Source organism: Phascolarctos cinereus, unplaced genomic scaffold (assembly GCF_003287225.1).
Source record: "Phascolarctos cinereus isolate Bilbo 61053 unplaced genomic scaffold, phaCin_HiC Scaffold_2;HRSCAF=192, whole genome shotgun sequence".
Taxonomy (NCBI): Eukaryota; Metazoa; Chordata; class Mammalia; order Diprotodontia; family Phascolarctidae; genus Phascolarctos; species Phascolarctos cinereus.
The window spans coordinates 225,224,350-225,250,232 of NW_027555625.1; the positions used below are offsets into that span (position 1 = coordinate 225,224,350).

The 25,883-nt window shown below is 39.4% G+C and overlaps 1 protein-coding gene across 1 annotated transcript in view; it reads right to left on the reverse strand.

Moving 5' to 3' along the window:
- The window catches only part of NUGGC (nuclear GTPase, germinal center associated), a 90,728-nt gene that overhangs the window by 38,704 nt on the left and 26,141 nt on the right, over window positions 1–25,883 (reverse strand). The window contains 6 exon segments of the mRNA XM_020983995.2: window positions 5,950–6,083; window positions 8,168–8,273; window positions 10,090–10,179; window positions 13,147–13,165; window positions 16,110–16,285; window positions 23,315–23,524. Of these exon segments, the coding sequence (XP_020839654.2) occupies window positions 5,950–6,083; window positions 8,168–8,273; window positions 10,090–10,179; window positions 13,147–13,165; window positions 16,110–16,285; window positions 23,315–23,524 (735 nt within the window).

The window sequence follows — 25,883 nt, forward strand, 5'->3', positions numbered from 1 at the left end:
GCAACGGCAGCCTCCTATCCAGGGCATCCCCTCCTGGCTAATCAACAAAGCCCTAAACTAGGTCCTGGTGCCTTAGAAAAATGAGGACAACAATATCTAGGGGCCTTCTCCCTTTCCATGGCAGTCTTCTGTCCCTAGACTTCAAAGGCTCCCATCACTCCATTATGTTTATCTGATCACCCTGCTCCCTTATCTGGCTCCAGACCACCAGGCCCTGGGGGTCTATCATCATGGGGTCCTTTTCCAAGGCTCACATTCCCCTACCACCGCATCCCCTGCCTGTTGACACCTTCCCTCCCCACCTCCTCTTATTGTTTGAGGAGTTAGGGTTATCACAGGGGACTGGGAGGTACCCAACTAAGGAGAAATGTGATCTCCACCCCTTCTCATCCCCTCAACCGAATTTGTCCTAGCCAAAAATTTTCCTAGCTATGGATCTGCTAATCATCAGTTACTCTCAAAAAGATCTTGGGATTTTAATGGACTACAAGCTCAGCATGAGTTAACAGTGTGATGTGATAGCCAAAAACAAAAAAACCCTAACAGGATCTTGGAATACATTGACTCATACATAATAAACTCATGGCAAACACAATTGAGAATACTAATTGTCCCATTGTACTCTCTGCCCTGTTCAGTTCTGTGTGGCACAGTTTAGGAAGGACATTGATCAACTGGAGAGTGTTCAGAGAAGGATGATCAAGAACATGTCATAGGACATGAAGGGACTCAAAGCTGGCACCATTTAAGGGCCACAAGAAAGAACTAGGTGCATTCAACTTGTAGGGGAGAAGACAGGGAGGAACATGACAGCTGGGCTCAAGCCTTTGAAAGATCATCACCCAAAAGAGGGATTAGTTTTGCTCTGCTTAGACCTAGAGGATGGGGTCAAAAGTGAGGGGTGGCAGCTGCAAAGAGGCAAGTTGAAACTTGATGTCAGGAAATACTTCCTAATAATTCAAGAACAGAGTGGAAGAGGATGGGCTCCCCCATTGGAATTCTAAAAGCAAGGAAGGGCCAGAAGATGATTTGCTGGGTATGTTACAGAGTGCTGTTGTTATATTCCTTTTTTAAATGAGAAAACTGAGTCTCAGAGTGGTTAAATGACTTGCCCAGGATCACACAGGTAGTAAGAGTCTGAGGCAGATTTAGAACTCAGGTCTTCTTCTGAGTCCAATTTCCCTTATAAAGTAGTTCAGTTAAGCAAAACAAATCAACACATTGATCTTGACTGACCATGGATGCCTCATTCTGCAGCTAGGGTCCACCACCTCTGTGTTGAGAAGAGGTAATTACATTTCACCATCAGTATTTGCCTAGGTTTTTTTCATTCTTTGTAAAATGAAGAGGTTGGACCAGGTGACCTCTAAGATCCCCCCCACATTCTAACATTCAATGATTCTACATACAAGACCCTGTGCTAAGCATGAAGTGACCAAGGAAATGAGTTCTCAGTACTCAAAAGAAAACAAAGAGTAACTGGAAAAAAACACTATAATTTAAAAATCATTTCTTTCCTAAACTCTCAGTTTATCTGAGTTATGATGTAAAGAGCTGCATTTTTTAATTGACCTTGTACATTTTTCAGGTTGGGTTTTATTTTCTGTTTTTTGCTGTTTATTTGTTTGTTTTTTCAAAACTAAAAATAACCGACAAGATTTCCACTCCAAACTTTCCAACAAAGGGTTGAAAGCAAGCATCCAAAATGAAGGCCAAGGAATTTTTGGAAATGTTCACTCCAATCAGATGGCTATCACCAAAGTGCCATGGAACATTCACCACCCTACCTTCCCCACTGCCATTTCTATCCCTCTACTTCCAATCACCCAGTGTCTAGCTCCAAGGACAGAAATATGCCCTGGAACTTGGCTACACTTCAAAATCAGGAAAGAATGGCAAGCAGTGTAGATCTTTCACCATTTGTTCTGTGAGATACTTTTTCTTGTATTTGTGAAAATAAACCAGCCTTGCAGGGGACCACAACTGCATGGTTTTCCATAAATGTTTCCAAAAGCAATCTATTGCTGGGTGGAAAACCTGATTTCATCCCAAATGAAAGTTTTTCCCAGAAAGAAGTTCAAATGTTCTTCCAGAAGCTTCAGAGAACCAAGGATGGGTATGTGACATGCCCTTTCCCAAGGATTTTTTTCCCACAAATTATATCCAAAATAAAGATCACACGAATTGAGCTTAAAAGGCAAAAGAAAAAAAAATACAGGGTGTACCAAAAAGTTTTAGTTCAGATTTAAGCTATTTAAGCTTAAAACTTCACTAAGACTTTGGAGAAACTCTATACATTTTGTTATTTAGTAAGCTGCAAATCATTGACTCATTGGATGTCAGCATAGGAGGGGACCTCATAGGGCATCTAACTCAATAACTACTTGAAGTAGGAATTCTCTCTACCCCGTCCCTAGCAAGTGGTCATCTAGTCTCTGCTTGAACACCCTAGTGACAAAGAGCTCAGTGCTTGCAGAGGCAGATGATTCCATTTCGGGGCAGCTTGAATTCTTGGGAATCTCTCCCTTATATTGAGTTGATATTTGTCTCTCTACAAGACAAAACTAATCCCTCTTATACATGATAACCCTTCAAATATTTGTTGTTTTCTCTAAGTCTTGTCTAAATTCCCTCTGTGATTTGTATGGGGTATGGAGGTGAACAGGAAGATACAGATTTCCCCTTAAGTGTTCCCCATGTTCACTTGTCTCTCCTTGGCTTTATCTACACCAGTTTAAAAAGTGAACATTTTACTAAAACTTCAGAACCCATCTGCTTAGCTATTTTTAATCACTAGCTGTGTGACTTTGAACAAGTCACTTTGAACTTAAAACACTGTTTTGAACAAAACAGTGAATTTCATTATCTGTCAAATAAGATGCTGCTCCCCAGCTCTTCCCTCTAAAGACTATAAGCTACAGGGAAGGTGCCAGTCTGCATTGGTAGGAGGGATTTCCTCATCAGAAGTGCCTCCAAACCAAATAAATCAAAGGTCATTTTTTTTAAAGGCAGTTGAATTAAATAATGATTCCTCTCCATTACTGACATGCAGAAAATGGTGGCCAACTCTCCTCCCTTCCTCTCTTCTCCCATCCCACCATCCTGGCCACACTCCTGGAGCCAGCCATCCCCATTTCTTTTTGCACCATCTTCAGACCTTATTGCTTGGTTTCAACTCCGCCAACTGAGATGTGACTCTGAAGAGAAAGGAAGGAAACAGCATGGCAGGTAGGGGACATCATGCACTGAATCATAATGAACTCGAAGGGATCCTAGGGAACCGTTTCATCTAATCATTTTATTTCACATGTACCATTTAGTTGCAGCAAATCTCTGGTGCTCAATGTTTTCCTCTCCATTTTCCTGCCACCTACAGAGAGAACTTGAAGTGTGGGGGGCTAGGAGCTGAATTACTCATAACTTCTAATATAAAGAGTGTTTCAAAAAATCATTTAAGTGACTTGCTTTAAGTCACAAATTAGGAAGTAGTAGAGTTTTGGAGCCAATTCTCTCTTGACTCTCAGCCTAGGACTCTTTCTACTCTCCTACCTCATCATCAATGAGGTTCATAATGCCCTGGACCCCTTCTGACGTCTGAAAAAGGGTGGAGGTTTTTGGGGAGGAGTTCCCCCAGTCATAATGACTAAGTCTATTGGTGTAAGAAAAGGAATAGAAAAAAGGAAAATTTAGAGGAGAATAATTGAATAAGGAAAAAGAAAGTCTGCTGACTCTTTCCTGAAACTGTCTTCCCACTTCCTGTATCTCTCAATATGCAAAAAAGGCATGCAGCATAAAAGTGTGCTACGGTGGAATCTTTAAAAAGCAGTCACTTGATTTGTTGGTAACATTCCAGAAGAGGATAAACAGAAAACATGCATGAGACACAGCATGGCCAAGAGAGCTTGCAGCAAGGAGCAATTGGCCAGAGATCCCGTGCCATGCTGGTAGCACAGGGTAATGTGGGAGGAAGCCTCCAGGGAACATCCCACTCCAGATTTCAACGGGCTATTGGCAAGGAAGGAGATACAGTGCTGGGTAGAGATCGCTATCCATCACGAGGAAAGACTTTTCCCTTTCCTCTTTTGTGATTTTGATATGGGGCTATGTTTGATAGTCTTCCTTCTACCTTCTGGGTAGAAATGTCCTCACAGACTCCACCACTCAGGAATTTTAATGATGTATTTTGTTTGTTTTTTATTCCATCCATTCAGTAAATATACTTTAATCGACTGGATGAGCCTATGGCATGTGAAGCTGGAAACATGATAAGAATTTTAATAGAAGTAGGGGCTGAGCTTTTTCAATAAAAGTATGAATTTTTGAATACTTATACTTCCCAGGCTTCTACCGAATAAGACAAGACAGAACTAGGCTGGTTTCTAAGATACCAAGAGACTGGGAACCTACAGCCTGCAGAAAGAACCTGAGGCCAATTATCCCCAACCCAACTCCCTTTCCTACACTATAGTACCAAACCTCTTTCATATTTTTTTAAGCAAGGAAATTGGGGTTAAGTGACTTGCCCAGGGTCACACAGCTAGTAAGTGTCAAGTGTCTGGTCTGAGACAGGATTTGAACTCAGGTTCTTCTGACTCCGGGGCTGATGCTCTATCTACTGTACCACCAAGCTGCCCCACCTCTTTCATATTCTTTAAGAGATTCATAATGCCCTGGACCCCTCATTTTAGGTAAAAAAAAAATCCTCCATTCATAAAAAGTATATCAACCAAGCCATCTTATTATGTGTATTGAATTTGTACAAGGAATTAAAGAAGGACCTAAAGGAAAGTGATTGGTCAGTCATTAAAAGAAAGCATCTGAAGTATGTCCCCAAAGTCACTAAACTGTGCATATCTTTTGACCCAGCAATGACACTACTAGGCTTGTACTTCAAGGAGATCAAAGAAAGAGCCTTATTGACCCACATATGCAAAAATATTTCAAGCAGTTATTTTTGTTAGATCAAAGAACTGGAAACTAAGAGGATCTCCAACAATTGGAGAAAGGCTAAACAAATTGTGGCATATGCAATGGAATATTATTGCACCATAAGAAATAACAAAAGGCATGGTTTCAAAGAAGCTTGTGAAAATTTGTGGGAATTGAAGCAAAATGAAATGGGCAGAACTAGGAAAAGACTTTATATTGTAAAGAAAAATATCTTTGAAACACTTCAGAATTTTTATCAGTGCAATAACCAGCCACGATCCAAGAGAACTCGCATGGCTACCGATATCATGCCAGAGAGATGATGGACTCAAGATGCCAAACTGAGACGTAAATTTCTGGACGTGGCTAATGCAGGAATTTGCTTAGTTTGAGAGTGTATACTTGTTACAATGGTTTTGTGAAGGTTTTTTTTTTCCAATTTGGCAGGAAGGTGGGGAAGTGAGGGAAGAGGGTAGCATTTTGGTTTAAAGAAAAAAGAAAAGAAAGAAAAGAGGGACATTAAAGCATTTTTAATGCACAGAAGAGAACAGAAACTTTGAAAATAACCTGTTGAATTTATTATTTGCTTAAAAACAAAACCAATCTGTAAGTAATAAGTATTCATAGTTTCATGTAAAAATCTTCGTTTTCTATTCTACTTTATATATGGGAATGCTTATTTTATTTTGTTGTTAAGTCCAAAATAAGAAAAATCACAAAGAAATAAAAAGAAAATATATAGGCTCTTTTCTCAAACTTCCTTCCCCTTCTGATTTCTTCCTGTCACTTCCCTCTGTCTCTCATTACTGGATGGATTTGTCTCAGAACTACAAGAAAAATCATATCACTTTTCCCAGGTCCATTTTGGGGATATTTTCCAAGCCCCTAATCATTTTTGTGGCTGTCTTTTAGGCTTCTTAACTTTAGCTCCTTCAAGGCAGTTTTCAGTGAGCATTTAGCTGATGGGATATAAGGAGAAGCCCCTTAGCATTAGGGGGCTGCATCTAGATCTTTCCATACCGTCAGACCATCCTGGGAGTTAAAAGTGTCTGTGAGTAACAGGATTCCGAAAGCCTCCGTAACATACTCAGTCACAGTCTTCCTCTTCTTCTCTAGAAACTTTTTCCTGATATAGTCTCTTAATTTGGAGATTTCTGGAATTTACAGAAGACACAATTAGGAATACCACCAGAAGCACCAGCATGGTTTACTGAATAGAAAGCCTATCTTGAAATTAGGAATAATAATAATAGCTAGCATTTGTATAGCACTTTATGGTTTAAAAAGTGCTTTACAAATATCTCATTTTATCCTGTCAATAACTCTGGGAGGTTGGTTGAGGAAACTGAGGCAGACAGAGGTTAAGTGGCTTGCCCTGGGTTATATAGCTAGTGTGTCCAAGGCTGAACTTGAACACAGGTCTTTCTGACTCCAGGTCCAGTGCTCTAGCCACTGAAGCACCCAAAGGAACCCAGCTCCTCTGACTCCAAATTCAACATTCTTTTCATGGAAATTGGAAGGACAGTTTGCCACAGGATGATGAGTCAGGATGGGACTAGGTTTCATCCAGAGCCTACCAGGGGGTGAAACCAACTACACTAACCTTGCAGAAAGCCACATTTTTCCATGCCTAAAGTCTGTAAGAGGACATGAGAGATCAATACATACAAAATATTCATCTTGTGTATTTATCTGCATAGAATAAAGCAGAGGCATCAAACACACATTTGGCTGCAGGACCAGATCAGAATTTAATTGGGAAATGTTTAACAAAATAAATAAAAATACAAAAGAACATAGATAATGCTAATATGTGGTTTTCTAATTAAATATGTGGCTGACAGGGATCCTTAGGTACAGTTTAGTGGCTCCCCATTTCTGTTTCAGTTGAATGGCACTGGAATTAAGTATGGAGTTTAGGGAAAGAATGTCATGTTCAGGATGGAGTAGATCAGCATTTACCAGCCAGGTTAGTCCAAGAGCATACGTAGGCAGAGTGTTTTTGTTGCTCTAGTTATTGTTCTTCCATTCAGTTGTGGCATTATAGAATTGTAGGATATGTAATATTCTGAACTATAGGATCCTAGATGTAGAACTGGAGGGAACTTTAGGAACCACCTAGTCTGACTCCTTTACTTTATAGGTGAAGAAATCGAGTCCAGAGAGTAACTGGCCCGACTTTACACAGGTGCTGAGATCTGAAGCCAGGTCATCTGACTCCAATCTCAAAGTAACCTCTGCTTGTCAATGATGGGGGGTGAGGCACAAATCCCTAGGCAGGAGGATTCTAGTTGAGAGAACCAGCTCAGTCCTAAACCTCCACCAAATCAGAATTCATCAGATAGTATATCCACTCTCATTTCAAAGGTGGGAGCACGGTATAATGGAAAGCACTTTGGCTTTAAAGTCTTAGGACCTGGATTCAGATTTCACCTTTGATACCTACTGCCTCCACGACCTTGGATACATAACAACTTCTCTGGGACTCAGTTTCCTTGTATGTAAAATGAGTGGAATGGACACGATGGCTCCTGAGGTCCCTTTTATATTTAAATCTATTATTCCAAGAAGAAGTAGACGGGACCACTAGGACTCTTGGTACACACGTCCTTAGACCAAACCCACTAGTGAATACCAACCTTACCAGCCTAACCTTTTTCCAAGCTAGGTATTTCAATACACACAGAAAGTAAACAGGTAACTCATTAGTTTACCTATTTATTAAATGTCAGCCTATTTAGGGGACTATGCTAGGTACTGGGGAAGGCAGTTTAAATTAGGTTAAATTTAATTTAATCTACTTAATTTAATCTAAATAGATTAGATTAGATTCAAGTTTAAATTAGATATGGTCTCTACCTTCAAGCAGTTTATAATCTAGTACAGAGGTCAGCAAACCATGGTCCACAGACTAAATTTAGCCTGCTGCCTGTTTTTTATCTAGCCCAGGAGCTAACCACCTAGTTATCTTGGCTCCAAGTTCTGTGTTCTTTCCATTATCTCATGTTGCCCCTATGCTAGGGGCTATGTTAGGACTTTAGTCCCAAGCTATTGTGTGAACACACACAACAGTAATGCTAAAAAGATATTAAAAAGATCACCAATAGATGAAGAAGCTAGAACATGATAGGTTGATATGATATAGGCTTAGAAAGGAAATAAAAAAAATTAAGGGTCAAGCTTAACCTTGGTAGATTAAGCACTGGAGGAAAAAGGAAGTGAAAAAGTTCACCGTTACCTGTCTCTTCTTCATTGAGTAACTCCTGCCGCCAATACTCCTGAGCACTAACTGTGTATACCAGGTCTGAGGCTTCCAGAACCTTGGAGTCAGTAGGCAGTTTTCTCTAAAATGAAAGAGATACACACTGAATACAATGACTCAACTTATAGAAAGCAAGAAGCCAATGGACCTTACCTTACCCTCTAGCAAATCCTAAAAGGTTCACTTTTAGCTCCTTAAGAGTTCCCTGGGAGACAGGGGTGTAACAAGGATGGGGCAGTTACGGTTTTGTCCCAAGGTAGAAATTTAAAGGGTACTAAAACATTATCTTGGGAGCACTTCTTCCCCTACCCAGCTTCAAGCATGGCATGCTTATTTCCCGCAATGGCCATTCTTTTAGAGTATTAAAAACCCTGAGGTATCCCCAGGCTGCACTTCCTCTCCCAAGAAGAAAATTATATTTTGATAGAAAAAACTTGTGTCAAATATTCTTTCTCACGCTATATGCCTAGGTAAGCCTAGCTGACTTGCAGCTTGCTGGCACAGTGGATAGACTGACAAGCCTGGAGTTAGGAAGACTCATCTTTCTAAATCCAAATCTGGCCTCAGACACATACTAGCTGTGTGACCCTGGGCAAGTCACTTAACCCTGTTTGCCTCAGTTCCTGTAAAATGAGCTGGAGAAGGAAATGGCAAACCACTCCAGTATCTTTGCCAAGAAAACCACAAATGGGGTCATGAAGAGTTGGACGTGACTGAAAACAGCTTGGCAGCAACAAGCTGAACTACTAGTCATACAAAGCCATAAAGAGATAATAAATCTCATACTAGACACGTTAGTCTAAAGCTATGTGATAGGCATAAATCTAGAATTTTGTACTGAATTCTTTTGGGTGTGATGCATCTCAATGAACAATTGCTAATCCACGCCATTCTCAATGGGCCACCGTAGCTGCTGTACATGACAGCACACAGTACAAAGTTTTAGATAGGTTTTCAGCATGCACTCTATATTTATTCATGATGCCCCACTTGGCCTTTTAAAGAAATATTTTGCTGCTATAGAGGAATTGTGAGTCAATACGAGGCAATAGTTCACCAAGCCAAGCATCTAGAGCAGACCTGCACCACTTGGCAGTAGGTAGGGGCCAAAATTTAAATAGGTTAAACTTCTTCAGGCAGCAAATAGGTTTTTAGCAGCTCACTTTCCAAGTAAAGGCATAATTAATGATTAAAGTGTTGTACAAATTATATTTTCTTTAAAAGGGAAATTTTAATTAATATCAATTAATTACACTTATTACTCAAAATTTTTATTTATCATGAAATCATGTTAATGTTTAAAAAATTTGCTAAATGGTACAGGTTTTAATACATTTTTCAGGTTTTCTTACTGTTTACATTTAGTAAGGAGGGAAACAGCGAAAAGATATGGAGTCAGACTGACAATGGTTGGTTGCCACGGGTCATGTGACAAACAGGAGAGAGTGTGCAATGGCAATCCACCCCCCCAGGTTACATGACTGGCACAATAGTAACTAGGGGAAGGTGGGTTAAGCGGGATACGGACAAAGCATTAGTTACATCTTTACTTTTTTTTTTTTACATCCTCTACGTTTTTTGTGAAATACTTTGGTGACCTGCGAGTGGCCCACAGGCCATATGTTGTACGGGCCTGGTCTAGAGGCTGAGGTGGGGAGCTAACTCTGTATGTTCCCTTGCTACTAACAAACAGAGCCATCCACAGTTTTTTCAATCATTTCCACATAGTCCCTAGAAAAGCTCTTGCTGCTGCTAGGAATAGCAACAGCCTTTTAAGAGAGGGATTGTTTTGAGAAAAAAAATTAGAGATATCCTCAAAATTTCAGGGGAGGGGGAGGAGATGTTGAAGAAGGATTAATTTACAAAAGAAAAAATATATAGGAAACATGCAAACTCACCTTCAGCTTTTCCTTGAGAGTCTTGTTCTTTTGCAGATTCACAGCTTCATTTCTTTCTAAAATTGCTTCACGCTGACTTTCAATTATCCACTAGATGGTTAAAAGAAATGAAAGTATGCTAATGGTTATTACAAATAACTATAATATTTATTCTATAAAATGACATGTTATTATAGCTTATATTATATATTAATTAATATGCTAATTATGCAACATATTACTTGCATAATAGTATTTATTATTATTAGGGCAGTTGGTAGTGCAGTGGCTAGACTGTCAGGCCTGGAGTCAGGAAGACCTGAGTTCAAATCCAGCTTCAACATTTACCAGCTATGGATCCTGTTTGCCTCAGTTTCCTCATCTGTAAAATGAGCTGGAAAAGGCAATGGCAAACCACTTCAATATCTTTGCCAAGAAAACCTCAAATGGGATCATGAAGAGAGGACATGATCGATACAACTGAACAACAATTTACTATTATTAATGATTATATAATTTGTGCTGTATAATTATAAGCAATTATATTTTGTAATATTATTATCATCATTAGCAGTAGGTCCATGTGGATGGAGCATTGAACCTGGAGTCAGAAGACCTGATTTCAAATCTAGCCTCAGACACTTACTACCTGTGTGACCCTGGGCAGGTCCCTAGGCAAGGCTCTATCAGCCTCAGTTTTTTCATTTGTGAAATGGGTATAATCATATCCACTACCTCATAGGGTTGTTGTGAGGATCAAATGAAATAAAATATGTGAAGAACTCTGAAAAAGTTCTTAAAAAGCTAAATAAATACTAGTTATTGTTATTAAGTATGTTAAATAATAATGGTTGCTATTTACATAGTATTGTTAAGATTATTGCAAAATATTTGACATATATTCATACATAATCTCATTTGAATTTCACAACAGCCCTATATGGTGGTGATAACATATTTTATTATCCCCATAAAGAAAGTGAGGCTAGTAAAGGTTGAACAACTTGCTCCAGGCCATGTAGCAAGTAGGTGTTCGAGGCAGGATTTGAACCCAGGATTTCTGGATTCCTTTTCCAGCTTGCCATCCACTACACTATGCTGCCTCTCCAATAGTCTATTAAAGGCTAATTGAATATTCCCACAACCACAGCTAACAAGGAACTGATAAAGATGGGTTACCAGACAAAATGAACTTTACATCATTTATATTACATGATATTATATTATTACATTGTACATTACATATTTATATATTATATGCTATACTACTTACCTTATATATTAAATATAATTTCCATATAACAGGCCATATAAGCAGAATAATTTCTATTCTGAAGTCATAGAATCTTAAGAATTAGGGAAAGGACCTCAGAGAGAATCTAGTTCAAACTCCAGTCCAGTGCTGGAAGTCCCTCTACAGAACCCCAGAGAGATGGTCATCTTGTTGTCGTTCAGTAGTTTCACTTGTGTCGGACTCTTTGTGACCCCATTCGGGGTTTACTTGGCAATGATACTGGAGTGGTTTGCCATTTCCTTCTCCAGCTCATTTTACAGATGAAGAAACTGAGGCAAACAGGGTGAAGTGACTTGTGCAGGGTCACACAGTAAGTGTCTAAGGTTGGATTTGAACTCAGGTCTTCCTGACTCCAGGCCCACTGCTCTATCCACTGCACCACCTACCTGCCTCAATGGTCATCTAACATCTACTAGAACATTTCCTGTGAAAGGGAGTTCACTGCTTCACAAGGTAGCTGGTACCATTATTGAACAGGTCTAATTTTTATGATAAAGTTCTTTATTATAGTGGGTTGATATTTGTTCCCTTTAATTTCCACTCAGGGGAAGCTAGGTGGCACAGTGGGTAGAGCACCAGTCTTGAAGTCAGGAGGACACGAGTTCATATCTGGCCTCAGACTAAACACTTGACACAAGCTGTGTGACCCTGGGCTAGTCACTTAACCCCAATTGCCTAAAAACAAACAAACAAAAATTTCCACTCATCCTTATTTCCATAATCCAAAACAAAATATATCTATCCCCTTTTCCAAATGACAGCCCTTTAGATATTTGAAGATACTAGTCCTATCTCCCTTTGGTTTTTGGTTAAAATGAATGCTGCAAAAGTACATACAGGGAAATCCTCTTACCCCACCCCTGCCCTAGCTTTTATTAAGTACCTATATACAATATTTTGTGCTAGGTATTATAAAATACCAAGATGAAATTGACCATCCCTATTCTTAAAGAGCTTACAATCTGTGAGAAGACCTATGTAGGAATAGTAAATAAATAACCTAAGAAATCCAGCTGTTTCTATTTGAAGGTATAAGGAGAGATACCATAAAGAGGCCAATGCTAGTTACAACTCTGTGTATGGACTCAATAGTAATGACTCTCTCAGACTGGGTCTTCTGCCTTCCCTATCAACGCTTGACTCAAGCTCTCTGGCACTATGCCCATGCAATGGTGCTGCTACCTAGAAAGACAGAATCTTACTGTTTCTTTTTTTTTTCTCTTTTAGGAGCAGTAATACCTTCTACCCCAAGATAGACAGATAAAGAAACCAAGACCTAAAGAGGAAAAGGAACTCACCCAAGGTCACTCATCCAGGTAGTGGAAGAGTTGGGCTTAGAAGCTATATATAATGTAGATTATTGCTGCTTATCATACTTAGCGATACAACATCTCTTACCTCCATGTTTTTGCCCAGGCTGTATCCCATGCTTGGCATATCGTCCTTCTTCACCTGTACTTCTTGGAATCTCTTTTTAATGTTTAGCTCACATGACAGCTCCTACTCAAATCCCTTTCAGTTCCCCCATTTGCTAGTGCTTCTCCCAACTTCCTCACCCCACTAAGCAATTTTGTATACATTTTGTATTTGCCTACCCAAATAAATAATTTCTTCCCAATAGACTCTAAGTTCTTTGAAAGCAAGAAATATTTTGTTTTGGTCTTTGTATCTATTCCCTGAGCCTAGCACAGTGCCTGGCACAAAGTAGGCATTTAATAAATGATTGTTGAATTGCACTGAATTATATAAAGGGTTTCATTTGAAAGGAAATAATTCATACTCACATTTTCCCCTTTTCTTTCCCTAAAAAAATGAAAAGAAAAAGAAAAAAATCTATTTAGTAACACATTATGGTTTTTAGTGTGTACTAAAGCAATCATTTGGCAGAACTTCTGGATTTGGAATCAGAGAACCTGAGTTCAAATCCCATCTCTGTCACTATCTGTGTGATCTTGGGACATCACTTAAAGTCTCTGGGCCTCAGTTTCCTGATATGTAAAATGAAAGGTCCAGCTCTATATCTGCGATCTTACACAAAGAAGTACAAACTTCTCCAGCAGTAGAGACCTCAGGAGACAAACCACTTCTCTCTTCCCCATTTGGCTCTGGATAAGTCATAAGCCAAGTCCTTTGGATCGTAAGCTCCTTGAGAGCAGGGCTTGTCTTTCTTTTTATTAACTGTATCCTCAGCTCTTAGCATAGTGCCTGGAACATAGTAGGTGCTTAATAAATGCCAATTGGATTGCATTGGGTGTGTCCATTGAAGATCTCTTTCTCCTCAAAATTCCAACCCAGAGTCTTGATGACTAATGAAAATACAAGAGGCTTTGAAAGATGAAAAAAGAAGATGTTGATATAGGAAAAGGCAATTACGAAAAACAGTGGAGTTGGAGGTTAGGAGGGAACATTCTCAAGAAAAATATTATTTCAAATGTGGGATAATTTGGATCCAGTAGGGCAGAAGGATAAAGGGAAAATTTAAGTGGGATGCAGCTATCTCTCAGAAATAACTTCCCCATTCATGGCAATTACATGTCTGGTGTCCATGTTACCTAATTATAGGTTCCTGAAGTTGTAATTGTTTAGTCATTTTCAGTTGTGTCTGAATCTTTATGACCCTATTTGGGGTTTTCTTGGCAAAGATACTGGAGTGGTTTGCCATTGCCTTCTCCAGATCATTTTCAGATGAGGAAACTGAGGCAAACAAAGTTAAATGACTTGCCCAGGATCACACAGCTAGTGTTTTAAAACTGGATTTGAACTCAGGTCTTCCTGACTCCAGGCCCAGAATTCCATCTACTACTCCAACTAGCTGCCCTGAAAAGCTGGATGTAAATATTGTTTGGAAAATAATATTTGTACTGTGCCATATGAAATAGAAAGTATGAAGAATTCAAGAAAACTTAGGAAAGCTTATATGAATTGATGAAAAATGAAATTTTTGAATTGAAGTTTTGAAAGTAATTTATGTGATAATCACAACAATGTAAAGGAAAAGAATTCTGAAAGACTTCTGAATGTGATGGGATATTGCCGCATTACAAGAAAAGATTAAACAATGAATATACAGAAGGATGGGGAGACATCATCCTCATAGCTAGCATTTATATAGCACTTTAAGGTTTGCAAAGGTCTTTACAAATTTTATGTCATTTTGGGTACTGTATTTATTGAGTGGGTAGGGGTGAGGTAGAGGGAAGAAGAGAATTTAGAACTAGAAAAAATAGATAAGTAAATGAATCTATAATCCTATGAAAAAAATTATTCTATGCTCACAACAACCTTGGGAGGTAGGTCCTATTATCCCCATTTCACAGATGAGAAAACTGAGGCAGCAGTGGTTAAGTGGTTTGCCCAGGGTTACACACATAGTTAATATCCAATACATTTGAACTCCTGTCTTCCTAAGTCTAAGAGCAGTGCTCTATACCTCTTACCTGTCAAGTAAAGTAAGCAGAATCAGAAAAAACAATTTGTACACAATGAGTATGACAATGTAAATGGAAAGAATAATTGAAACTGAATGCTGCTAAAATATAATGATTAAACTTGGCCTCAAAGAACAGATAAGAGAAGGTACCTCCCTCCCTTCTTTGCAGAGATGGGGGACTATGGGTTTGGAACATTACATAGAACTATATCTATAATAAAACATGCACCATATATTGCATTGCGGACTTGGGTGACGTGCCATTTAGTTTTGTTTAACATTCCTTTTGGTTTTTTATTCTTTGTTACAAAGGATGGCCCTCTGGAGGGAGCATGGGAAAAATTATATTGGGAAAGGTAGGTGATATTAAAAAAAAAACTATTAACTTTTTTTAAAAGAGTGAGTATTCAAGTGAGAACCATACCTGGCAACTGAAAGCCAAAACTGCCAAGTCTCGCAACAGAGACCTTTCTTTTTGTCCAGTGGAGAGTTGAGGGGAGGATTCCATGAGGAAAGAAAAGACATCAAGACCCTGTGATCCTGGAGACATGAGCTACATTGGCCACAAGTATGCCTCACCACCATTGTAATCTGTTTGTGCCCACAGATACTGTGTGTATTTGTTCAAGAGAGTGCCCTATGTTTACGGGGGGGAAAGTTTTGAACACTATGTAGTTTTTTTGTTTTTGTTTTTGTTTTACTACACCATCTTGGTAAATGCCTTTGCTATGAGTTAATTGAATTTGCTGGCTGATTGTGTATTACCTATGGTTACCCCTAGAATTTCAAGTAGTTGCCCCACTGAGAACCCAACCTGCAAATCTTTAAGCACCAAATTGGAGAAGCAACATGGAGTACTACACGAAGGATGTTAGAGTTTGGAGGGGGTCTCAGAGATCGCCTAGTCCAGCCCTCCCCATTTTGCAGATGAGGAAACTGAGATCCAGTAGGCTTTAAATGACTTACCCAAAGTTACAAAGTAAGTTAGGAATAAAGCAGCAACTAGAACCAGATCTTTTGAGCTCTTTACCTACTGTATTTTACATGCTTTAGCAATTTTCAATTTCTCTCAAGGATTTACAGGTGGAAGGGACCTTGGAGATCACTAGTGTAACTCCCTCCCCTTCGTTTTATAGTTGAGAAAAATAAAGCCCGCAGAAGTTGTCACTTACCCAGTCACACAGTCAGAAAATAGCAGAGACAACATTCAAATTCAGATCCTCTGACTCCAAACCCAGGGCTCTTTCCATTGCACCCCAATGAGTCTCCAAGAAGTGTAAGGGAATAGTAAAAAGGGAAACTCAAGATTGATCATACCTTAAGTAATCTGGCAGATAGAGTTTATCACACTTTGTGACCACCAGGGCAATATCTTGGCAGACTCCCCTCTGACAAGCTTTGATACTTTCACAGAGAAGCTCTTCATGGATTTTCCCCCCAGAAATCTTCTCAATGTCACTGATCAGCCAGATCACAGAACACTTATCAATGGTCTAGAAAGCACCAACAATACGTACACTTGAATAACAAATGTTAAACAAAGAGTTAGTTCTAGGAGGCTAGAAAACTGAGTATGAGACCCAGACCTACCACCAGGGGGATGATGGAGCCAGCTCAGACCTGCTGGAGAGCCAATGGGGAAATTTTCATTGTGAATGTATGTGCACACCTGGGAAATCTCAAAGGCTACAAATCAGGGCTTGGTTTATTATTTTGTTGACTATCTCGATTTAAGAAAGTGATAGAGAAAATGTTAACAATGCAGATGAAATTTTAAAATGTGTCATGCCAAGCAGACAGATTTCAGAAAAACTTGGAAAGGCTTACATGAACAATGCAAAGTGAGGTAAGCAGAACAAGAGAACATTGTATACAGTATCAGAAACATTGTTCAACGTTCAACTGTGAACTACTTAGCCCCTTTCAACAATACAATGATCCAAGACAATTTCAAAGGAATCATAATGGAAAATGCTATCCAACCTCCAGAGAAAGAACTGATGGAGTCTGAATGCAAATTGAAGCATACTATTTTTCTTTCTTTATTTTTTTTCGTGATTCTTTTCTTTTGGCCTGTTTCTTCTTTCACAACATGACTAATATGGAAACATGTTTTAAATGATTGCACATACATAACCTATATCAAATTACTAACCATTTTAGGGAGGAGGTGGAGAGAGAGGAAGGGAGACACATTAGAACTCAAATTTTGTTTTAAATGAATGTTAAAAATTGTCTTAATATGTAATATTTAAAAATAAAATACTATTAGAAAAGAAAAAATGTGTCATGCATACTTTTTCCAGTTTTTGTTTTTTTGGAGAGCCATTGTTAAGTAATGATCAGCACACTCCTGGTCCTTTTATATTTCTGCATTTGTGTGTGTGTGTGTGTGTGTGTGTGTGTGTGTGTGTGTGTGTCCTTGTGAATCTTTTGCATCATATGTGAGACAATGTAAAGACTGTCCTATTCTCCTTAAGTATTTATTGCCTTAAGTGCTTATAGAGGAGGTGATGACCCTGCTAACTACTCTTGTGGAAACCTAGACACAAGTTAGACATATGCCACAATTGAAAATTTTCCTGAAAAAATTCTGGGTGGAAGCCTAAAGAAGCAAAGAGAGTGACATTGCTATGGTGTGACATCAGAATTGGGGCACCCTTCGTATTTGTGGGAGAGGGAGGTAGGAAGGATTACAGAATCATAGAATTTGAGAGTTGGACAGGACCTCAGGAGCCCACTAGACCAAACAATACACGAGAGAGGATTAAGAAATTATTTAGGTGGGAAAGCAATAAGTGGTCCGAATAACGTATATTATCGGACCGGTCTTCCCAAATAAAATAAGTAAATGTCTACCTAAAGACCAGGAAAGGGGGGCCCAGAGAAGAGTGACTTTCCTAAGACCACCCTGCCAGATAATCAATGAAGAATTTAGAAACAATAGAACAAGGGGTCCTAAAGAGTTGTTTAAGGGACTTGCCCAAGGTCACATGGGTAGTTTTATATTAAGGGGCAACTAGCAGAAATTAGTTGCAATAATGCCAGAACCCAGCAGGAGATGATGAGGGAGAAATAATTGAGGCAGGAAGGGAGGGTCTCATGTGTCAGTCTCAGATCACACTGTTCAGAGGAAAAACATTTTTTACCTCAGCATATAGATGATATCCCCAAACCACAAGTATGTTAGGGAGCAGCAGTCCAAATGCAGTGTGGTCAGAACTAGGGAGGTAGCTCAGATTGTCCCTGGTGGGACTTTTTTTTCCCCCATCTGGATCGGTTTATTTTTCTGTTATTAGTGGCCTCTGAAAAACTACCCAACTGAGTAAGGTAAATGCTCCATCTGGCTGTAAGGCCAAGCATAAATAACCACAAGACTGGCACAAATCAGGTGTCCCCACCCCCACCCCCCCGCACCTCTCTGCCCTCCCTGGAATTCTCTCTCTCCCACCTTCTGGGTCTTGGCATCCCTAGGCTCCTTCTGGGCTCAGCTCAAGGGCCATCTGAGTCCTAACACTCCAAGCTGTTAGTGACTTCAGGGGAATCACTTCAGTTATCTTCCTGCCCCATTTTCCTCATCTGTGGAATGAGGGGTTTGGATTAAATGACCTTTAACCACCACCACCACCTTCCAAATTACATTGTATATAATTTGCATTTATTTATTATGTACTTGATTCCACCCAGAGGCAACCAAGGTTGTGTAGTGGATAGAGTGATGGGCCTGGAGTCAGGAAAGCCAGTGTTCAAATCCATCCTCAGACACTAATTAGCTGTGTGACTCTGGCTAAGTTACCTCACCTCTATCTGCCTCAGTTTTCTCAACTATAAAACAGAGATAATAGCACTTACCTCCCAGGGTTGTTGGGGACATCAATGAGATAATATTTGTAAAGCACTTAGCATGGTGCCTGGCACATAGTAGTAGCTTAATAAATGGTTGTTCCTTTCTCTACCTCTCCCCTCACCATCCCCGAGTAGAATGTAGACTCCTTGAGATTAGAGACTTTTTCTTTGTATCCCCAAACAGCACCTAGCAGAGTGCCTAGACCATGGCAGGCATTTAATCAATTCTTCTGAGACTGAATTGAACTGAACGTGTAACCACTGTCATTCAGGGCCTGGACTTGAGCATGTAGAGATGCCATTTGGGCCTAGCTCCCTGAGCTCCGTCTCTGCTCCTAATGCAATAGAAATAGTATTGGCTCTGGAGACAGGGGCCTATGGTTCAAATCCCTCCTCTACTACTTAAATACCTGAGTGACCACAGGCAAGTCATGTAACATGATTCTCAGGGCCTCAGTTTCCTTATCTGTAAAACAAAGATCCTAAGAGAGAGTCTGGCTTGAAGAGAGGTCAAAGTTCCCTACTCCAAACCAAAGCCAGTTGGTGCTGAATATAAATAAAGGCTCCACAGCCCCACAAATTGCCTAAATCCTAGAATTCTTCTCCAAGAAACAAGTACTCTGGGACAATGGTTTTCACCTTCCTTCAAATTACAATAGCTCACATATTTTATAGGGCTTTTCTCACTACCACTTTAAAGGGTGGCAAGAATACATAGTATTATCTCTGTTCTACGAATGAGGAAACTGAGATCCAGAGAGGTGAAATAACTTTCTAGAAAGAGCCAGAGCCAGGATTCAAACCCACATCTTCTGATTTCAAGGCTAGTATTCTTCCAACTTGCCATTTGTTAAGTCATCAAATCAAGAGATGTTCATTAAACACCTACTATGTGCCAGGTGCCATGCTAAGCAATGGGGACACAAAGAAAGGTAGAAGACAGTCCCTGCTCTCAAGAGGCTCACATTCTAATGGGGGAGAAAACACAAACAACTATGGACAAACAAGCTATAGGCAGGATAAATTAGAGAGAATCAACAGAGGGAAGGCACTAAAATTAAGAGGTATTGGGAAAGGCTTCCTCTAGAAGGTGGGATTTTAGCTGGGCCTTGAAGAAACCCAGGGAAGCTACGATGTGGAGACAAAGAGGATGTACCTTCCAGGCATGGGGGACAGTCAGGGAAAACGGACAGTCGGGAGACAGAATGTCATGTTTGAAGAACAGAAGGCTGGCCAACATCACTGTTGCTCTAGAGTCATAGAATCTGAGAGCTAGAAGGGGCATTCAGCATCCAACGGTTCATCCTCCTTGTTTGAGAGAGAAGAAAACTGCGGAGCAGAGAAGCTAACTGACCTTGGGCAAGTCACTTAAGGTCTCCAACCCTTCAGTTTCCTCATCTGTAAAAATGGGCATGATTACATTGCACTACCTCCTTCCTAGGGCTGTTGTTGACTAAATGAGACACTATATGTATGTTGCTTGGTAAGCCATAAAGTCTTATGGAGATACTGAAGTTGAGAGACATTATGAAGAGTCAGTCTCAGACGCAGAAAGGCCTTGCTTAAAGACTCCAAGTTACAAAGTAGGTGCTCATCTGCACTGGTGGAGCGAGCTTACTCTCTTTACAACAATGAAATCACAGGTCCAGTCTCTATCCACAAATCTTACACACAGATATATATGTGTGTGTGTATGTATATATGTGTATGTGTATATGTATATATGTACATATATGTATGTGGATGTATGCATATACTTTTATGCATATACTGAGAGGTATATATACCTACAGGTATATATTTGAGTGTATATTTTATATATATATATATATATATATATATATATATATATATATATATATATATATATATATATATATATATATATATATATATGTGGGTGTGGCTGTGTAGCTGATATATGTTATACATGTGTGATGTTTTATATGAATATATAATTATACATATAAACATATATCACATTTCAGATATATACATCAATATATGTCACAGATAAACATGATGCATGTATAAATATATCACACATATCAGTTATACATACACCTATATATCACATATAAAGGTGATATATATATAGCCAATATGTATAACATATATATATATATACATATATATATATATATATATATATATATATATATACCCATACAGATCACATGTAACTGGGAGAATACATATACATATACATATACGTATACATATACATATACATATACATATACATATACATATACATATACATGTAATCACATATAAATTTGAGAATATATATCAGATGTTCAGGAATGTTGTGGTTGTTTTTCAGTCATATCCAATTCTTTGTGACCTCATTTGGAGTTTTCTCATCTTTCAGAACATTTTTTTAAGGCAACTGGGGTTAAATGACTTGCCCAGGGTCGCACAGCTAGTAAGTGTCAAGTGTTTGATCTGAGGTCAAATTTGAACTCAGGTCCTACCATCTTCAGGGCTGGTGCTTTATCTACTGCATCACCTAGTTGCCCCTTGGAGTTTTCTTATCAAAGATACTGGAGTGGTTTGCCATTTCTTTCTCCAACAGAAGGCAGCTAGGTGGCACAGTAGATTGTGCCAGGCTTGGATTCAGGAATACCTGAGTTCAGATGTGGACTTAGACACTTATTAGCTGTGTGACCCTGGGCAAGTCACTTAACCCTGTTTGCTTCAGTTTCCTCATCTATAAGCTGAGCTGGAGAAGGAAATAGCAAACCACTTAGTTTCTTTGCTAAGAAAATCCCAAATGGGGTCATGAAAATTCAGACATATCTGAAAAAAAAACTTAATAGTATCAGATATACACATCCATACATATCACATATAAAGATGATATATATATCTCACATATATATCGTCTATAATACTCTTCTATGTCACATATAAATGTGATATAAATATATCACATATATATATCAGATATACATACCCACACCCAAATATATTTGTATGTAGATATAAACATATGTGTATGAGATTTAGGGATAAGAACTGTGCCTATGGTTTCATTGGCATAGGGAGCTCCCTCTACTAGTGTCAGCTGGCATTTCTCTGCTACTGATGCTGCCATAGTGCTTCTAGATACCTGCGAGTCTAAGTAACTTCCCCATGACCAGGCAGCTGATATGTGTCATAGGCAAGACTTGAACCTGGGTCTTATTGACTGCAAGGGCAGCTCTCTATCCACCTCAGCATAAAGAGCTGGCTAGGAAGTCAGGAAAACCAGAGCTCAAGTTTCACCTCTAATACCACCGGGTTCTGAAACCCCTGGGCAGGGCACATAACTTCTCTGTGCCCCAGGCACTTCTCTGAGATTAGATTGCTAATCTGGACTGGTAGAGGGAGTTTCCTATGCCTATAAAACATGACAGAAATACATAAATGTTAGGTTACCATAAGAAAGGCAGCATGGTATAGTAGAATTAACACTGGACTTAGAATCAGAGCTGGGTTCGAGTTCCAGCTCTGACACTTATTAAATGACTGCGTGAGTTTAAGTCAATCAGAATCTCTCTGGGCATCAGTTTCTTCATCTGTAAAATGGGCGCACTAATAATATACTACCTACTTTACAGGGTTGTCTTGAGGATAGCACAGTGCTTGGCACATGTTGTTTAGTCATTCTGTTGTGTCTTGACTCCTTGTGACCTCATATGGGTTGGTTTTTTTAGGGAGAGGAGAGGCAATCAGATTTGGGTGACTTGCCCAGGGTCACTCATCTATTAAGTGTCTGAGGCTTGAACTCAGTTCCTCCTGATTCCAAGTGGTATTCTATCCACTGCATCACCTAACTGTCCCCATATGGGATTTTCTTGGCAAAGATACTAGAGTGGTTTACCATTTCTTTCTCTAGTAGATTAAGGCAAACAGGGTTAAGTGACTTGCCCAGGACCACACAACTAGTAAGTATCCGAGGCCAGATTTGAACTCAAGTCTTCCTAACTGTAGGCCCAGAACTCTATCCACTGAGCCATCTAGGTGCCTCTTGCTTGGCACATAGTAGGTGCTTAATAAATTCTTGTTGACTAACTGTTGACAGAGGACAAAATAAGATAATGCATTAAAGGCTTTGTAACGGTTATTATGATGGTATTACCTGAGCTCACACAGCTAATTAGTGGCATATACAGGATTAAGACAGTCCAGGCCAAGGGTATGTCGGAGCCAACTCTAACAGATTATTGTTAAATTTTCAATGTGAGCATTTACATCTTGAAAATCAGCTATATATTGTCATAGGGCTTGACTCGTTTTCTTGATTGTCTAAACTAAGGAAAGATTAGTTTGTTTGTTTTGTTTTGTTTTATTTTGCCAGACAACCCCTTGCTGTAATATCTACCATCTTCCTAGGGTTCAGCTGCCTTCTTGTCTACTCTGTTGCTAACTCCTAAACTCTTCTCCTTCTACTAGCTGAGCTCACCCCACTGGCTTTGGGCCACTCCAATTCTGGCTCTTGACATGTGTCCCTACGACTCCCAATTCTTTACCTATATCAACACTAGGCTTAGTACTCAGAGGCCAGAATAAGAATATCATTTCATGAGCTCATTAAAATTCCATCATCAAAAAGCCAAGCACCCTTTAAGGTTTGAGGGAAGAGACATGATTGAAGAGATTGAAAGAGTTGAAAAATAAGGAGAAATTACCCTTTTCCACATTTCATCTCTTTTGCTATTAAAGTCGCCTGTTCCAGGTATGTCTACGAGCACCACACCTTCCGGAAGCACCCCTGACCTGGGCAGAGTCACTTCTACATATTTGATCAAGGGCCAGATTTGGGTCCTAACTGGCCCCCCATCTGTATTCCTCATTTGAGTCCGGATGTAAGGGTCCAGTTTTACAGAGAGCTCATTTGCCTGAAAAACAAAGAAAGAAGTATAGCAACTATATATACCCATATTCCCTCAGCCCATCTTTTCCTGGAATTGATGGTTACCCATCAATGTCAAAAGAATATTATACATAAATCATATGAGGTAGGCATGAGAAATCTCCCACCAGTCTAGCTATACAACTGTGACCATGTCATTTAATTTTTTATCATTCATTTTATTTTATTTTCCAAGTAAAAAGCAATTATTTTCTCTCCTTCCCACTCCACACCCAATTCAAAAGGAAAAAAGAAAAACAAAACTATTGCAACAACATATGCATAGGCAAACAAAATGAATTTCTACACTGTCCATGTCCAAAAATGTGTGCCTCATTCTGCATCTTGAGTCTATCACCTCCCTGTCAGGAGGTGGGTAACATAATTCATCATCATGGTTCATTGAGTTCATCAGTTATTAAAGCTATTTCTCTTTACAATGTTGATATTATATAAATTGTCCTCCTGGTTCTGCTCCCTTCACTCTGTATCAGTTCATACAAGTCTTCCCAAGTTTCTCTCAACCCATTTCTTTCATAATTTCTTATAGCACAGTAATATTTCACTATATTCCATACCCTAATTTGTTCATCCAGGGGATGAGCATCCCCTTAGTTGCCACTTCTTTGCCACCATAAAAAGAGCTCAAATCATTTAACCTAACCTAGAGAGCCAATCCTCTCTCTGTGCCTTAGTATAGCCTCACTACAAAGTAAGAGAGAGGGTCAGTCTAAATGACCTCTGACAGAATTCTAATCAAAGAAGCCTTAAGAGAGTTCTAGAGCCAGGTGAAAAACACTCTGTCACTGTTTCTGGATAAAAGTGGTACCACTGAGAGCTTTCACACAGTGAGAAAGAGGGAAAATTATTGCCAGCAGATAATTAGGCTTGCCACATTTGGAGGCCTGGAAGCAGTTTGGGTTGTTTCCAGAAAGCAGAATCTGGACTAAGTAATTCTCTGGGGTTCAGAAAAGGAAGGGCTGCATTCAGTGGTGCACTGGTAAATGTTTAACATCCAGTTATTGGGGAGTGGGGTAGGGAGAGAAGTATGCATAACACACTTGCAATTTAAAGTACATTATAAAACATTTTTTCCATCACTTTCTTAAGTCTTAACAATCAACAATACAATAAATCAAACCCTGATTTGTAGTTAGCTGATTTCTGAAGTGTAAATGCTCACACTGAAAATTTAACAATGGGCTCTGAGAACCTGTAAGAGCTGGCTTAGCACATCCCTGGCTATATTGTTTGGGTCCCTGAGAAGTCTTAGATGGGAATGTCTTTGTGTCGTTTCTCTGATGTTCTGTCCAGCAGGAAAGAGACTGGGGAAACCGTTTATAATTGTGTTTCTCACTCCCTAGGTGTCTAGTGTCTGAGGTTATTTGTAGGGGAAATAGCTTAGTTTGTGATTACAAAGCAACTTTGAGCCAGGTTAGGCTACTGCCTTGGTAAAGTAATTGCCTGAGACTCTACCCAATTACAACAGGGTAGGTTTGTAGGTCTGTGTTGTTGTTCATTTTTAGTTATGTCTGACTCTTTGTGACCCCATTTGGGGTTTTCTTGGCAAAGATACTGGAGTGGTTTGCCATTTCCTTCTCCAGCTCATTTGACAGATGAGGAAACTGAGGCAGACAGGGTTAAGTGACTTGCCAAGGTGACACAGCTAGTAAGTATTCTGAGGCCAGATTTGAACTCGGGAAGTTGAGTCTTCCTGACACCACACATGGCACTCTATCCACTGTGCCACCTAGCTTCCTTCTGCTGTATTAGAATCCTAAAGTCCCTTCTAGTTTTACAATTTAGTGATTCCATGATCATGGGATCATGGGATCCAGCTCAGGCTGGAAGGTACCTCAGGGACCATCTGCTTATTTTGAGGCTGAAACTCAGAGAAGTTAAGTGATTTGCCTAAGGTCACAAGAGTACAAGATATTACCAGAGGTATTTGAACCCAGTTCTCTTTAGAGCATTGTTTAACTGATTTAGATTTCATAATAAGGCTCTTCTTTTCCCCTATGGATAATATGAAAATTCCAGTGACCAGGAAGACATTGATGACTGGAATTTGGGTATATTTCTTAGTCAATCGATTAGCATTTATTAAGCACCTACTATGTATCAGGCCCTGAGCTAAGCACTGGAGATACAAAGAAATGTGAAAGACAATCCCTTCCTTTGAGGAGCTCACAGTCTACTGCAGGAGACAACATGCAAACAACCATGTACAAACAAGCTACTTACAGGATTAATAGAAAATGATTAACAGAAGAAAGGCACTGGGATTAAGAGGCAATGGGAAAGGCTTCCTGTGGAAGGTGGGATTTTAGCTGGGACTTGAAGGA